At 42.7% G+C, this 15,601-nt stretch overlaps 1 protein-coding gene across 4 annotated transcripts in view; it reads left to right on the forward strand.

Annotated features, from left to right (window-relative positions):
- hnrnpll (heterogeneous nuclear ribonucleoprotein L like) overlaps positions 1 to 15,601 on the forward strand; it is a 28,129-nt gene that overhangs the window by 2,209 nt on the left and 10,319 nt on the right. For all 4 annotated transcript variants that reach the window (XM_086122371.1, XM_086122373.1, XM_086122372.1 and 1 more), the window contains exons 2-7: positions 57 to 175; positions 2,301 to 2,410; positions 6,655 to 6,782; positions 8,636 to 8,721; positions 8,801 to 8,897; positions 12,778 to 12,850. In XM_086122371.1, the coding sequence (XP_085978497.1) occupies positions 57 to 175; positions 2,301 to 2,410; positions 6,655 to 6,782; positions 8,636 to 8,721; positions 8,801 to 8,897; positions 12,778 to 12,850 (613 nt within the window). The remainder of the gene's footprint in view (positions 1 to 56; positions 176 to 2,300; positions 2,411 to 6,654; positions 6,783 to 8,635; positions 8,722 to 8,800; positions 8,898 to 12,777; positions 12,851 to 15,601) is intronic.

Below are 15,601 nucleotides of genomic sequence, written 5' to 3' on the forward strand. Positions count from 1 at the left end.
TCATTCATTTAGGCCCAACTGCACCATACTAAATTGTGAAAATGTGTGTGTTGCAGGACGACAGCAAAAACTCCCATCACATTTCTCCCAGTCCTGTGGTCCATGTCAGGGGTTTGTGTGAGGCAGCAGTAGAAGCAGACCTGATTGATGCCTTAGAACATTTCGGAGCCATTTGGTAAGACTAGACCTGAGTGTCCCAAAGACATAAACTTATGACATTATGAATAAAAAGCATCAAAAGAGGTAGCGTGGGGTATCCAAGGTTCAGAGCGAGGCTCTGTGGTCAGGCTCTTGACTGGTTGTTGGAGTTAGTAGACGGGAAAAGTCATCAAGTTAAGAAATTCACAGGAGTTCTTAAAAACAGAGATGGCTGATCTACCACTTTGCAAGGCAAACAACCTTGCAGCTTAGAAGAGTAAAATATATTATTTTATTTGAGTATTTGAGCAGAAAGGGGGTACAGTGGTACCTCTACTTATTAATGTCTCTTCATATGAAAATTTCAAGTTAGAAAACGCCTCAAGTGGAAATTAATGCCTCTTGTTACGAAAGAAATTTCAAGATAGGAAAGGTAAAAATACAGTATGGGCTGCTACTCGCTGCTCCGAGTTTCTTGAACGCAACATACTATTAGCTGCTCTGCCATTGGCTATTACCGAGCATCTTCCTGGCAGACCATTGGTTAAGAGGGACCTCTAACATATGTGTCTGTGTGTAGATAGATAGATAGATAGATAGATAGATAGATAGATAGATAGATAGATAGATAGATAGATAGATAGATAGATAGATAGATAGATAGATAGATAGATAGATAGATAGATAGATAGATAGATAGATAGATAGATAGATATGTGTCTGTGCATGTGTCTATCCTCGTCATTCGCCCCTCGGACCATGAGGTGTTCCGACAGTTTTACGTAAAGGGCAAAAAACAGAGGGCAAAAAACAGTGAGGACGCAGTTAAAAGTTAAATGACCATCATTTTTATTCTTTACTCTTTGTTTTTTACAGTCTGCACAACTGGCATTTATTGTGCAATAATCTAATTGTAACATGTATTTTTAACATATTTTGATGCATTTTTATGCTTTAGAAAACATTTATGTCTGAATTTTGGGGGACTTGGAACGGATTAGGGCATTTACATGCAAAACGCGTCTCTACCTACAAACTTTTCTAGTTAAGAAAATTGACAGAACCATTTAATTTCATCAGTAGAGGTACAGCTGTATTAAGTGAGAAGCAGGTGTGAGTGTGAATGGAAGAGAGCTCCAGCAACCCGAAGCCACATACAGCTTTTGAAACCAGTTGGAGAGTGGCTGGGCAATGAGAGCCAACACAGCGACAAGTAGAGAATTTCTGATTTCAAATTACTTTTAACAGCCAGCGCTTAATCCACTCATCCATCCTCTTTTCTACAGTACGTACAAACAGGATCGCCATCATAGTTATCTGTCCCAGGGTCTTTTCTTAGCGTAGCCATTCCACTAGTTGGGACTTGAATGTAAACCACGACATTGTCATTGATAAGTGGTACTCAAGACATCTCCGGATTCATGAGGCCAAAGAAGTCTGTGATGGTTGAGGAGGTCGTTGAAGTTAAGAAGTGGCTCGACTCCAGATCAGATTAAAGTTCTGCTGTCAGATTGCAGCAGAAGGGGTTCCTGGAGCTGGTCGAGGAGGTGAAAACATTCCGCATGCAAAACTGAAAAATAAGCGGATCGCATACTTGGAGAGAAGTTGGCGACATGGAGTAGTACACTAGTATAAATGACGTACTGGTCTCCGAGTTCCTGGTCAAACCCCGCACGTATGCTTGGGCGTTGAGCAGTGTGAACTCAAGGTAACCTCACGAATGGATGTCCAGAGCGAAATAAAAGGAACACGTCTTCATTAATGACCATCTCACCATGTGAAATGCTGAAACAAAACAGCATACTTTCTGAAAAAGCTGGAAAAAAAATACATGAAGAACCAACTGTAAAGTTTCACGGCCCACAAGAGAGGGTTCTGGTTATCAGGAGGGTGGTGGAACTGGAGATGTGTCAATGAACAACAACAAAAGAATCTACATACAACCATGCTGCACATGATAAACCATATCCATGTTCATCTGGAAACAATATGATATATTTCACCCAGAAAATGGATGAATAGATACAAACTGGGAAACAGCATCCACCAGTCTGAAAATATACGTCATTCACTCATTTATTTATCATGGTTGTTCCCCATATCTATATATGAGGTAACAGAACACACCACTTAATTCTGTGTTGACTCTTTGTGTTCTTTAGTTATGTCATGATGATGCCATTCAAGCGCCAAGCCCTGGTGGAATTCTCTGCTGTGGAGAGTGCTGATCGCTGTGTGTCAAGTGGAGCCAAGTCCCCTGTATATATTGCAGGTCTGACTGGTTTTATCCTAAAAAAATTGCAAGAGTATTTTGATTCAAAAAACAAATAACGAATTGACCTGTTGTGCACATGACTCACTTTTAAATCTATTTCAACAACAAAGTACAGTCAAATCATCAGATAATACAGCGACGTTCAGAATGATAACAAGGGATATCATGTCATAATGATAATAGAAACAAAATAAATATGTAACGTGTGTGTGTGTATACACACACACATACAGTATATATATATATATACTGTACATATATATATATATATATATACATATATATATATATGTGTGTGTATGTATATATATATATATATATGTGTATGTGTGTATATATATATATATATATATATGTACTGGTGCTGGGGAACCAGAGCACCTTGATGAAAAATGGGCTACTGGAACAAAGCGGAGATGGGCGAGATGCGATAACATGGCTCTGTTGGAATGCTACTACTCAAGCAACCCTAGTCAGAGGGGTTACATGCAGAGAATGTGGGCTGAGAATGTTACTTCGAAACCCACAGTCACGGTTGACCACGAAACAACTAGTAGCTCAGTGTTCCAACATCCACAAACGGCAACTGCTGTCACAACTTGAGATTGATGAGGTACAACGCAGGTTCCATGGTGAAGGGCCCCAGGCTGCCAGATCAGAGGAGGAGGTCATACCAGAGATTGGGAGGCAAGCCCCAATGAATGCAGATGATGAGATTGGGAGCCCAGCCCCAATGAATGAAATGCTGAGCGAGGCAGCAACTGACCTGAAAGCTAAGATCATGGCGAGAATGAAAGCTGGGCAACCTAGAAACCGATTACAACGGCTATGTGAAGTACCACCTGAAAGTCTCATGGAAAGTGTGAATGCAGCACTGAGGGCGATCCCTACCGTAACGATCACGGAAACCAATGAGCTGATATACGCTTCAGCATCAGTGATCCTTGAGATGCTTGGCTATAAGAGCAACCATGGAAGCCATGAGATACGTTACCCACCATGGAAAAGACGGTTGGAGGCTAAGATCAAGGCGGCTCGGAAAGATGTGAGTCAATTGACTGAGGCCCAGAGAGGTGTGATGAAAAGGCCGATACCCGAGAGGTACATCCAGATGACCATACCTGAAGCACTCGAAACTGCCAAACAAAGGCTCCAAGCCTTGTCCAGCCGCCTAAAGCGATACACGAAAGAGAATGAGCCCAGACGAATAAACAGGCTGTTCGCAACACAACCTGCGAAAGTGTACGCTCAGTGGCAGGGTCCTAACAACAGAGCTGACCCACCAAGACTGGAATCTGAAAGGTACTGGAAAGGCATATGGGAGAAGGAGGTTGCACATAACAGCAGTGCACAATGGCTGGTGACCCTGAGAGAGGAGCACAGCAGCCTCCCTGAACAGAACCCAGTTACCATAACAGTGGCAGACATACAGGAAAGAGTCTCAGATATGAAGAACTGGACAGCACCAGGCCCGGACATGGTCCACACCTACTGGCTAAAGAAACTCACAGCACTCCATGAGCGCCTAGCAGCACAAATGAACCAGCTGCTGAGGGATGGGACTCACCCAGGATGGCTAACCGAAGGGCGAACGATCCTGATCATGAAGGATCCCTCAAAGGGTGCAGTCCCATCCAACTATCGGCCAATAACCTGTCTCTCCACAACATGGAAGCTCATGTCAGGCATCATTGCGGCTAAGATAAGTGGACACATGGATCAATACATGAGCGAAGCACAGAAGGGCATTGGTAGAGATACCAGAGGAGCCAAACATCAGCTCCTGGTTGACAGAACAGTTGCACAAGACTGCAGGTCCCGACGTACCAACCTGTGCACAGCCTGGATTGATTACAAGAAAGCCTATGACTCGATGCCACATACATGGATCACTGAATGCTTGGAGTTATATAAGGTGAACAGGACCCTAAGAGCCTTCGTTGCGAACTCGATGAGGATGTGGAAAACCACACTTGAAGCCAATGGCAAGCCACTTACCCAAGTGTCCATCAAATGTGGCATATACCAAGGTGATGCACTCTCCCCACTGCTGTTCTGCATAGGACTGAACCCCCTAAGCCAAGTAATCACCAAGACAGGCTATGGATACCGCCTCAGAAATGGAGCTACAATCAGTCACCTCCTCTACATGGATGACATAAAGCTGTATGCTAAGAGCGAAAGGGACATAGACTCCCTGATCCACACAACCAGGATCAACAGCAGCGACATCGGGATGTCATTCGGGCTTGAGAAATGTAGTCGGATGGTGACTAAGAGAGGAAAGGTAGTCCGCACTGAAGGGGTCTCACTCCCTGAAGGAACAATAGCAGACATTGAGGACAGCTACAAGTACCTCGGTATACCACAAGCCAATGGCAACCTCGAACTGGCAACAAGGAAAGCGGCTACGGCCAAATACCTCCAGCGAGTGAGGCAAGTCCTAAGAAGCCAGCTCAATGGCAAGAATAAGACCCGGGCAATAAACAGCTATGCCCTGCCAGTGATCAGATACCCTGCAGGAATAATAAGGTGGCCAAAGGAAGAGATTCAGACCACGGACGTTAAGACCCGAAAGCTCCTAACCATGCACGGAGGGTTCCATCCCAAATCCAGCACCCTGAGACTGTATGCAAGCCGAAAGGAAGGAGGCCGGGGACTAGTGAGTGTGAGAGCCACTGTCCAGGATGAAACATCCAAGCTCCATGAATACATCAAGGAGAAGGCTCCAACGGATGACGTACTCAGAGAATGCCTCAGACAATGGGGAACAGAAGATGAGGCGCTGGAAGAGGGACCATCATGGGAGGACAAGCCCCTACACGGGATGTACCACCGGATCATAACTGAAGTGGCCGATCTCAAGAAGTCCTATCAGTGGCTAGAGAGGGCTGGCCTGAAGGACAGCACAGAGGCACTCATCCTGGCTGCTCAAGAGCAGGCCCTGAGCACCAGAGCCATTGAGGCCCAGATATACCACACCAGACAAGACCCAAGGTGTAGGTTGTGCAAAGAGGCACCTGAGGCGATCCAACACATAACTGCAGGGTGTAAGATGCTGGCAGGGAAAGCCTACATGGAACGCCATAACCAGGTGGCTGGCATAGTCTACCGAAACATCTGTGTGGAGTATGGACTGGAAACCCCAAGGTCAAAATGGGAAACACCTCCGAAGGTGGTGGAGAATGACAGAGCGAAGATCCTGTGGGACTTCCAGATCCAGACTGACAAGATGGTAATGGCGAACCAACCAGATATCGTGATCATAGATAAAGGGCAGAGGAGAGCCGTTGTAGTGGATGTAGCGGTCCCAAGTGATGGAAACATCAGAAAGAAGGAACACGAGAAACTCGAGAACTACCAAGGGCTCAGAGAGGAGCTGGAGAGAGCCTGGAAGGTAAAGGTGACAGTCGTGCCTGTGGTGGTCGGAGCACTTGGGGCAGTGACCCCCAAACTAGATGAGTGGTTGCAACAGATCCTGGGAACAACATCGAACATCTCAGTCCAGAAATGTGCAGTGCTGGGAACAGCAAGGATACTGCGCAGAACCCTCAAGCTTCCTGGCCTCTGGTAGAGGACCCGAGCTGAATGAGGGACGGACACCACCCGAGGGGGGGTGAGACGAGGATTTTTTTATTATTATATATATATATATATATATATATACACACACACACACACACATATACTGTATATATACACATACACACACACACATATATATATAAATATATATATACACACACACACACACACACACATATACTGTATATACACACACACACACACATATATATATACACACACACACACACACACACACACACACACACACATATATATATATATATATGTGTGTGTGTGTGTGTGTGTATACAGTGTATATATATATATATATATATATATATACACACTGTATATACACACACACACAGCTACAAGCTATATATATATATATATATATATATATACACTGTATATACACACACACACACACACACACACACTTTTAGAAATTCTCAACCACTATCATCTTCGGGGAAATGTAATTTTTCTGTACAACTCAACGACAACAAGCTCACTGTGCTGGATCTCACAGAAGAAAACATGGTGCCCTGAATGCTAACTACCATAGGTTCAATTTACAGGTGCTTTCACAGGTATAAATAAACAATAAAGTACTCTTCCTGAACCTCAGATATGCAATAACATTGCCTTTTTCATCAATATTTTTTTATTAGGTCAGCAGGCATATTTTAACTACTCCACATCCAAGAGAATCACCAGGCCAACCAATGCTGACAATCCCAACAGTGGCAACAAGGTTCTCCTACTGTCTATTCAGAATCCTCTCTACCCTATAACTACGGTATATACACACACACACACACACACTCAAATTGAAAATGCATGATGTTCTCGGGTAACATTGCATTTTAAAAGAATTACATTTAATCAAGACTGCAGAGTCTTCAAATAGAGTTGTGCAATACATTGGTAATCCATGCCATAGTTTTGGGGCACAATTAGCTATTTGTCCAACTGTTGTATTTAGAGCCAAAAATGTGCATTTTTTATATGTGTCTATATATATACAGTATATGTATATATATATTAGAGCTGTCAAACGATTAAAATCCATCCATCCATTTTCCGAACCGCTTGATCCTCACCAGGGTCGCGGGGGCTGCTGGAGCCCATCCCAGCCATCTCCGGGCAATAGGCGGGGGACACCCTGAATCAGTTGCCAGCCAATCGCAGGGCACACAGAGACGAACAACCATCCACGCCCACACTCACACCTAGGGACAATTTAGAGTGTCCAATCAGCCTGACATGCATGTTTTTGGAATGTGGGAGGAAACCGGAGCACCCGGAGAAAACCCACGCAGGCCCGGCGAGAACATGCAAACTCCACACAGGGAGGCCGGAGCTGGAATCGAACCCGGTACCTCTGCAATGTGAAGCCGACGTGCTAACCACTGGACTACCGGGCCGCCACGATTAAAATATTTAATCTAATTAAAAATGTAACTGTCATAATTAACTCAAATTCACTAAAAATTAATCGTGATTACTCACACATTTTTTATCGTTTCTGAATTTCCTTTTTTATTTTTTTGTCCTATTTTTCCCCATTTTAATGCTCTCATCAACATGGAATCATGAATCAGTTTTCTATGTGCAAAATGCAAATGTTTGCTGAAATAACAATTTCGATTTTCAATTTTACATGAACATTTTTCACTTGGAGCAGTTATTCACACATAATCTCTCACACAATATTACTGTCCATCAACAACAGTGAAAAAAATATTTTGTCACACAACAGCTGCTTTAACAGCTCTTTTTATGGAATCAAAACAGAGCAATATAACATTATAAAGTGCACATCTAAGGTAAACTAGTACTCAGCCTATCGTGGATTTAAGCCATGGTTGCATACTTCGTTTTTCTCAAATTTGCTTTGAACACAGCAGTCAGGCTATGTTGATTCTGTTGGTCCTTGCGCGGAAGTCTCTCTACGGTTTTGTGTAGACATCATTTCGGATGACTACACTTGGTTCGATGACAACACTGGAGACGTTTTATTTTCGCTAGGTCGCTACCACTGCACCGCTGAACTTTCGTTGTCATGTCACCGCCTTAGCGCACTGTCACTGTCAGACGAACACAGAGAAGCTCCACCCGCTCTATCTATAAGGACACGGAACACGGTAACCTTCCACACAAAGTAGTTCCAAACAAGTAACAATCGCGTCAGTGGCATACATCGTATACCTGTATGATACAGGTAACTTTGGTCTTGTCAGTGGAGCAATCTGGCAACTTTTTAAAAGTAAACTTTCTATTCATAAACTCTTTAAGTATCCGTTTTCCGGTGTCTCGCGCTGCCGTGGCTGGCAAAACAAACGTGCATGGACCTATGCAGCGCGCTTGTTGTTTTGTTTCTGGTTTATTTATAGAGCAACGTAACATCCGCTGTGACGTGTGTCGCGTTAATCTAGCGACAAAAAATTTAATCCCGTTAAAATTCATTTAAATTAATGTCAATAAAAACGCGCTAAAATGACAGCTCCAATATATATACATATATACATATACATATATATATATATACTGTGTATATATATACATATATACAGTATATATATTGGGATATAGTGAGTTGAGGTGGTTATTAAATGTACTAAAATTGTTTGTTTGTTTGTTTGTTTCCAGGATGTCCTATACTCAGTATGTAACCCTCTTGGCATTGTACTGAGGATTGTCATCTTTAAGCGAAATGGAATCCAAGCCATGGTGGAGTATCCTAATAAAATTTAAGAATGGTTTTGTTTCTGTGTTCATATTTGCAGTCAGCTGTCCTAAACCTATTTCATTCAGGTTTAAGTCGAATCAATATGCTCAGAAAGCGAAAGCTGCTCTGAATGGAGCTGACATCTATGCTGGCTGCTGCACTCTCAAGATTGAATATGCAAGGGTAAAGAACTAAAATTTTATTTTCTGTATGCTTTTGAGATGTACTAGGTAACATATTGTAGCAGTGGTGGGTAATAATTTAATTTAAATGGTGGCTGAATTTGACTTCCTGCAGTACACTCAACCACCACGAGGGGCACCACATTGTTTTTTTTCGTTGTTTTCTTTATTAAATATACAAGGCTTAAACAGACAAAAAAACATCTAAAATCAGTCATCAATTTGAAGGCTGCTACGGTTAAAGACTTTTGAGAAACTCAGAGGTTAATCATTTTCAAGCACACACAAAGTACACAGTACAGTTTTATGATTGAACTGTTCTTCTCTAAATCCACATGGGAATCACATATAACATGTCATAGGAAAACTCAATACAATGGAAAGAGTAGCAAAGAATGAGAATATAAAAAGATGAAATAAATCAAAACAATAAAAACAACAACAACAAAAAAGGACAATCTTGGCGCGAGACAATGTTAACTTATAAAATGATAGACATGTGGGTCCTTGACTAACTTAACCCCTTTCCTCAGTTTTAATCGCCAAAATAATGGCCTAGGTTGGGCTGGTTCACGCCAACATGTCCTCATTTCAGGATGGTCTTGTCCCAGCGAGGCAAACACATGAGGCTGGTGAGCCCAGGGTGCACCACCAAAGAAGAAAAAAGAAAAGATGAAAGAAAGTCATGTGGTAGCTATGGAAAAGGGGGAACCCCAGCGATTGGACCCAGCCGTGGGCAGATGGCCAAAAGATGCATGTCGTCCGCTAAGAGGAAGAAACAACCAAAAGAGACAAAAGAGGAAACAAGAACAAAAGAGCAAGAAAAAGAAAGTGACTTTAGCTTTTATAGGCTGCGAATTCAAACCAGGCCACTCTCGCAGTCTCATGCGGGGCTAAGCGGGGACGTGTTGACCTGGACCCCGTCCCAGTCAATTGATTAAAATTTGGAACAGGAGTGAAGTTAATGATTCCATCTTGGGTGATATATTTTAAAATGATACTTTACATCCAATCAAGCTTTGAAACTGAACAAATATTCTATCAATCAACCCCAGTGACTCTGAAGAAACGCTTCTCCAAACAAATTAATCGATAAAAATGCAAGCTGAAGAACATGATCAGAAATGAACAACATGAAACACAATTGCAATATCTTGCAAAGTGAATCTCAAAATTGAGAGTTTAACGTGATTTTGGAACGTGAGCATCTTGGGAAGGGGGATCATCTTCATCCTCCCTTAGACGGAAAACCCATGTCCGCGCTTTTGGCGCACTGGTTCCTCTTGGGAGGAATATGTAAAACGTGACTGACCACGATGACGGAAACCAAAACAATGAAACAAACCAAGCCAGAAAGTACGGAACCCCGAAGGGGACAAGGAAGAAAAAGAAACTGCATTCCCTCGCAAAGATTGTGAGATAAGACAAGATTTTTTTCTTTTTCTTTTTTTTGCAAGGGGGCGCTTTTTAAAAAAAATGTGTGTTGATGTACTTCCGGGTTATTTTCCGGGTAACTGAAAATAACAAACATGGATGGCGAGTTTAATGGAATTTTACTTTGAAATTGGCTTGAAATACAAATGCATTAAATCTGTTCTTGAGCATAAATACAGTTTCCAAGTCATCCTGCATAATTCTCTCCTTCCCCGAAGTAGTGTCATCTCATGTCGTATATATAAATATCAATTTGCCTACACTAAAAACCGTAGTATGAGTGATGCCGTGTCTACTATTCTGCACTTTCTTCTGAGGCATCTTGAGAACAGGGGGTCATATGCCAGACTGCTATTCGTGGACTTTAGCTCAGCCTTTAACTCAATCCGTCCAGACATTTTGCTAAAGAAGCTGGTTCGGTTGAATGTCAATCCATTTCTTATCAGGTGGTACCTTTCCTTCTTATCCAACAGACCACAGCGTGTGAAATTTAACTCTGTCTTGTCAGATCCCCCCAAGCCCCCCAGGGTTGCGTGAGCTCACCTTTTCTGTTCACCCTATTTACAAATGACTGTGTTAGCTCCCAACCAAATCAGTATGTTGTAGAATTCTCAGATGATACAGCCATCCTTAGTCTGCTCACGAGACACTCTGGTATTGGTAGCCACTGTGACGGGATTGACATATTTGATGACTGGTGTAATGAACACCATCTAAACATAAATGTGGAAAAAACGGAGGAAATGGTGTTTGACCTTAAATTAATTGGAGACCATAGCCCCATCTCTATAAATGGCACAAACATCAGGCAGGTCTCCTCATACAAATACTGTACTTGGGGATTTATATGGCTAGCAGGCTTGACTGGCAGACACATGTATCAAGTGTCTGTTCGAAGATCCATCAACGCCTTCATTCCTTGCGACGTCTGAGATTATTTGGAGTTGGCAGAAGCATTCTGTTGACCTTTTATCGAGCACCCATTGAGTCAGTCCTGCGCTTTGGAATAACCAGTTGGTTTGGGAACCTGACTGTAAAATCAAAAGCTCAGATAACCAGCTTGGTTAAAACAGCAGGGAAGGTAATCGGACAGCCCCCGCCCCCTGCTCCCCAGGATATATATGTGCAGTCCGACATTCAACAGGCCAACAACATTCTAGACCAGAGGTGTCAAACTCGATTCACATTGTGGGCCACATACGACCTCAGTAGATGTCAAGTGGGCCGGAGCATTAAAATTATACCATACTCTGCTATAAATAACCAAAATATCATGTCTTTCCTTTGTTCTGATCAAAACAGTGTGTCCCCTTGCGGATACTCCATGAATTGCACCTCATTAACAATATTCATTCCGTGTCTTTTATGCATTTTTTTTTCACTTTTAAATGATCCTGTGGGCCTGATTGAACCTCCTTGGGGGCCGGTTCCGGCCCGCGGGCCGTATGTTTGACACCCATGTTCTAGACAATCCTTCTCACGTGCTGCACTCCCAATTCGAGCTCCTACATTCGGGAAGGAGGTACAGGACCCTTCTCTGCAAATTAAACCGATACAAAAACTCATTCATACCGCAGGCTATCATCCTAATTAACAAACAACTAGAGCAAGGCAGACAGACAAGCAGGAGGACATGAGGGCAATGTGGGGTGTGCATATGACTGTGATGTACAGTCCATTGTGTGTAGAGTATATATATCGTCCGGTACTGTATGTATTGTCCAATGTATGTGGTGTAGCGGATGTGTTTGTATTGTCCAGTGCATGTAGCAGCAAGGAGGGCATGTCCTCCGAGACAACTTTCTTCTATGGGAGATCAAATAAAAAGTCAGATCAATCAAATCAAATCAAATGAGTCTACATTAGCCAAGCTGCCCCAGAAGTACAAAAACGCACATTTTAAAAAAAACGCCCCCTTACAAAAAAAAAAAAGTTTGCGTTATCTCGCAATCTTTGAAAGGGAATGCAAAACTTTGTGAGGGAACGCAAAGTTGTTTTTTTCCTCCATGTGCCCTTAGGGGCTCCGTAAGAAAGAAACGACTGAACGAAACACAAACAAACTGAGGAGACTACGAGTTACACGTGTGCAAGACACGAGTGGCTGGAGGGAGGTTGACACAAAGGACCATCCTGACGAGAACGGGTGGAAAAACAAATCAAAAAAGGGATGTAGGGAATCAATCAGATTTCTAGGATATACCTATCTCTGAACAATAATCTCTGTGAAACCCCTGCTCCCCCACCCCCAAAAAAACTTAAAATTTTAGACATCCATCCATCCAATTTCTAATGCGCTTAACCTCACAAGGGTCGCAGGCGTGCTGGAGCCGATCCAAGCTGTCTTCGGGCACGAGGCAGTTGCCAGCCAATCGCAGAATTTTAGACATATGAAATGTCACAAATTTTTATGATTCTTTTCCATTTCTGTTTTGTTTTTGGGTCTACAGCCGACACGTCTGAATGTGATAAAGAATGACAGTGAAAGCTGGGACTACACTAAACCATACCTGGTCAGACGGGGTAAGACATTCTCTATTTCTGTCTGTATTATTGATTTTTAAAAAATATTTTGACTCAAGTCCTGTGATCCTAGTTCCTCACAATTTTTTTCTCAGAAAAGTACGGCAGTAGGTTCAGTTTAAATGACATCAAATGAACTCAAGCCACAAGCCAAGACTCCTGCACTTGCTTTTCTTCCTCACCAATCAAAACACTCTCACAGTCACCAGCCTCTCACAAGCCTGCACATCTCCCACCCTGGTGGAAGAAAGAACAGAAGAAAAAGGAGTACGGACGTCAGGCTGACTTTACACAACAGCTCTCTTCACTCATTATCTCCTCCATCAACGATAAGGAAATTCGCAAAAAAAGGACATGGATCTCAATCCTTCCTACCACCAGGCAGCTGTTGCTTAAAAATTCTCAGGAGGCCTTAATCCCTCAAGCAGCACTAAGTAATGTCTATCTAGGATCTTCCTTTGTGTTGTCTGGTTTGTTTTGCAGCCATGTATAAGTGGATGAAAATGCATCCGGTTACCAAAGGGCCTTAGTATGCTTTCCCCTTGCTTCAAAAAGCAAAATATTGGTGTCCAACCTGCACTCATTCATTTGTGTTTTGGCCTTTCAAGGGGCCATATGGGAAATTGAGGTTTCCACCCATCGAGTATGAAATTACAAGTACTGTATCTTTTCTTAGCTGCTCATTTCCAAAAAGGTGTCTGTGAGCAAGCTCTTCTGAATTTTCACAGCGTGTATTTTTGTTACCTTGCTAAAAATGGTTGATCCCATCCCAATGAATCCTGAATATATAGTATATTCATCCCTGTACATGCAATTATTTACATTAGGACACCTCTTAATTCCTTATAATAGCTTCGAAAGTGTACTATTACTGTGTGCTATGTCACATAGCGTCAATGTAGTATATAACAATGCAACTCTGCTTGATGGCTAAAGTGATGGTGTAATGCAGGTTGATGTTCTTGCGTGCTGAGGGCGAAAAGAAAGATTGCTGTCTGATGCTAAACAGGTACGGTCTCTTTCATTGGTTTGTTTTCATTACCTCCTCTGTACTTCACATGACCTTTTCCTACGACATTCAGAATTATTTCTAAACTTCTGTCGGTTTGTGAGCATCAAAGTCATGTAGTTCCGTTGGGATTTGGCTCTTGTGAAATGTTGTAATTTATGTTATGACCATGATTGCATCTTGTTATTTGAGCGCAATACAGTAATCCCTCGTTTATCGTGGTTAATAGGGACCAAAACCACCCGCGATAAACAAAAATCTGCGGAGTAGCAATCAGTAGACATATACAGGTTAAAAACAAAATATATACAGTATATACTGTATATATACAGTATATATATATATATATAAGTAAACCCTTCGAAGGAACTGTTCATCGCCTCCAGCCTTTATTTGGTTTACCAACATTCTCCTCGTCCGAAATTCAACGAACACGCGGGGAAGAGGAGGCCACTCTTCCCCCAACAATTCCTATAAAAAACAGAAGGCTTACACAAAATGAAACCAATTATTGCTGGATGATGGCGGCCCGGTGGTCCAGTGGTTAGCACGTCGGCTTCACAGTGCAGAGGTACCGGGTTCGATTCCAGCTCCGGCCTCCCTGTGTGGAGTTTGCATGTTCTCCCCGGGCCTGCGTGGGTTTTCTCCGGGTGCTCCGGTTTCCTCCCACATTCCAAAAACATGCATGGCAGGCTGATTGGACGCTCTAAATTGTCCCTAGGTGTGAGTGTGGGCGTGGATGGTTGTTCGTCTCTGTGTGCCCTGCGATTGGCTGGCAACTGATTCAGGGTGTCCCCCGCCTACTGCCCGGAGACGGCTGGGATAGGCTCCAGCACCCCCCGCGACCCTAGTGAGGATCAAGCGGTTCGGAAAATGTGTATATATATATTTACTTATTTATTAAGTCCGCAAACGGTCCGCGAGAAGCTGCAAAACAACAGCGAGTCACATAGAGCAACATATACAGCACCTCCAGCTCCATGTATATGAAAAAAATAAAACATAAATTATGAATATGTTTGAAAAAATCCGCGATGCACTGAAGCCTCGATAAACGAAGCGCGAAATAGCGAGGGATCACTGTATTTTGGGATTTAAAAAAAAATCTGATTGGAATAGACCCTTTTTATGTTCACAAGACGCAGATAAGAAGTCACACGAAAAGAGTTTATTGCAGGGGTGACAACAAGGACAACAAAATGGACAACAAAAACACACCTACCCATCACGAAGAGACACACACCCAAGCAATGCTGTATTACAACCACAATAGCATTGCATCCAGGAATTTTTAACAGAACTTCATTGAGAAATAAGCTAAATGACCAGATAATTAGCAAACCTGTGCCTGTGTGTCACGTGAGGAGCAGGATTTGAAGCCAGAAGCAGACGGGACACGCAAAAAGTAACAGAGAGGGCTGGATGGAGAACACAAAAATACCAACGATGGAAGAAAGCTTGACGTTCTGACCTGTCATTGAGCAACAGAAGCTTAAATACTGAGAGACATCAGATCATGCCCAATCATATGTGACATATGACAAGATAAAGCACCATAGCAACTGAAAACATCAACGACCCAACCCAAAACCCCGCTGGACGCATTCACGAGCCGAGAAGGTTTGGCGTTCTGGCGGCATTATCCGATGCCGTTTGTCAATACAAGTCACTAGGAAGATTTAACTGCTAAGAGACCCGAGTTCATATCGAGCCGACAGCTGATTTTGCAAAAGCTCCATCCA

The sequence above is a fragment of the Hippocampus guttulatus genome, chromosome 10 (genome assembly GCF_054856545.1).
Source record: "Hippocampus guttulatus isolate MCC_2025c chromosome 10, RoL_Hgut_1.0, whole genome shotgun sequence".
Classification (NCBI taxonomy): domain Eukaryota; kingdom Metazoa; phylum Chordata; class Actinopteri; order Syngnathiformes; family Syngnathidae; genus Hippocampus; species Hippocampus guttulatus.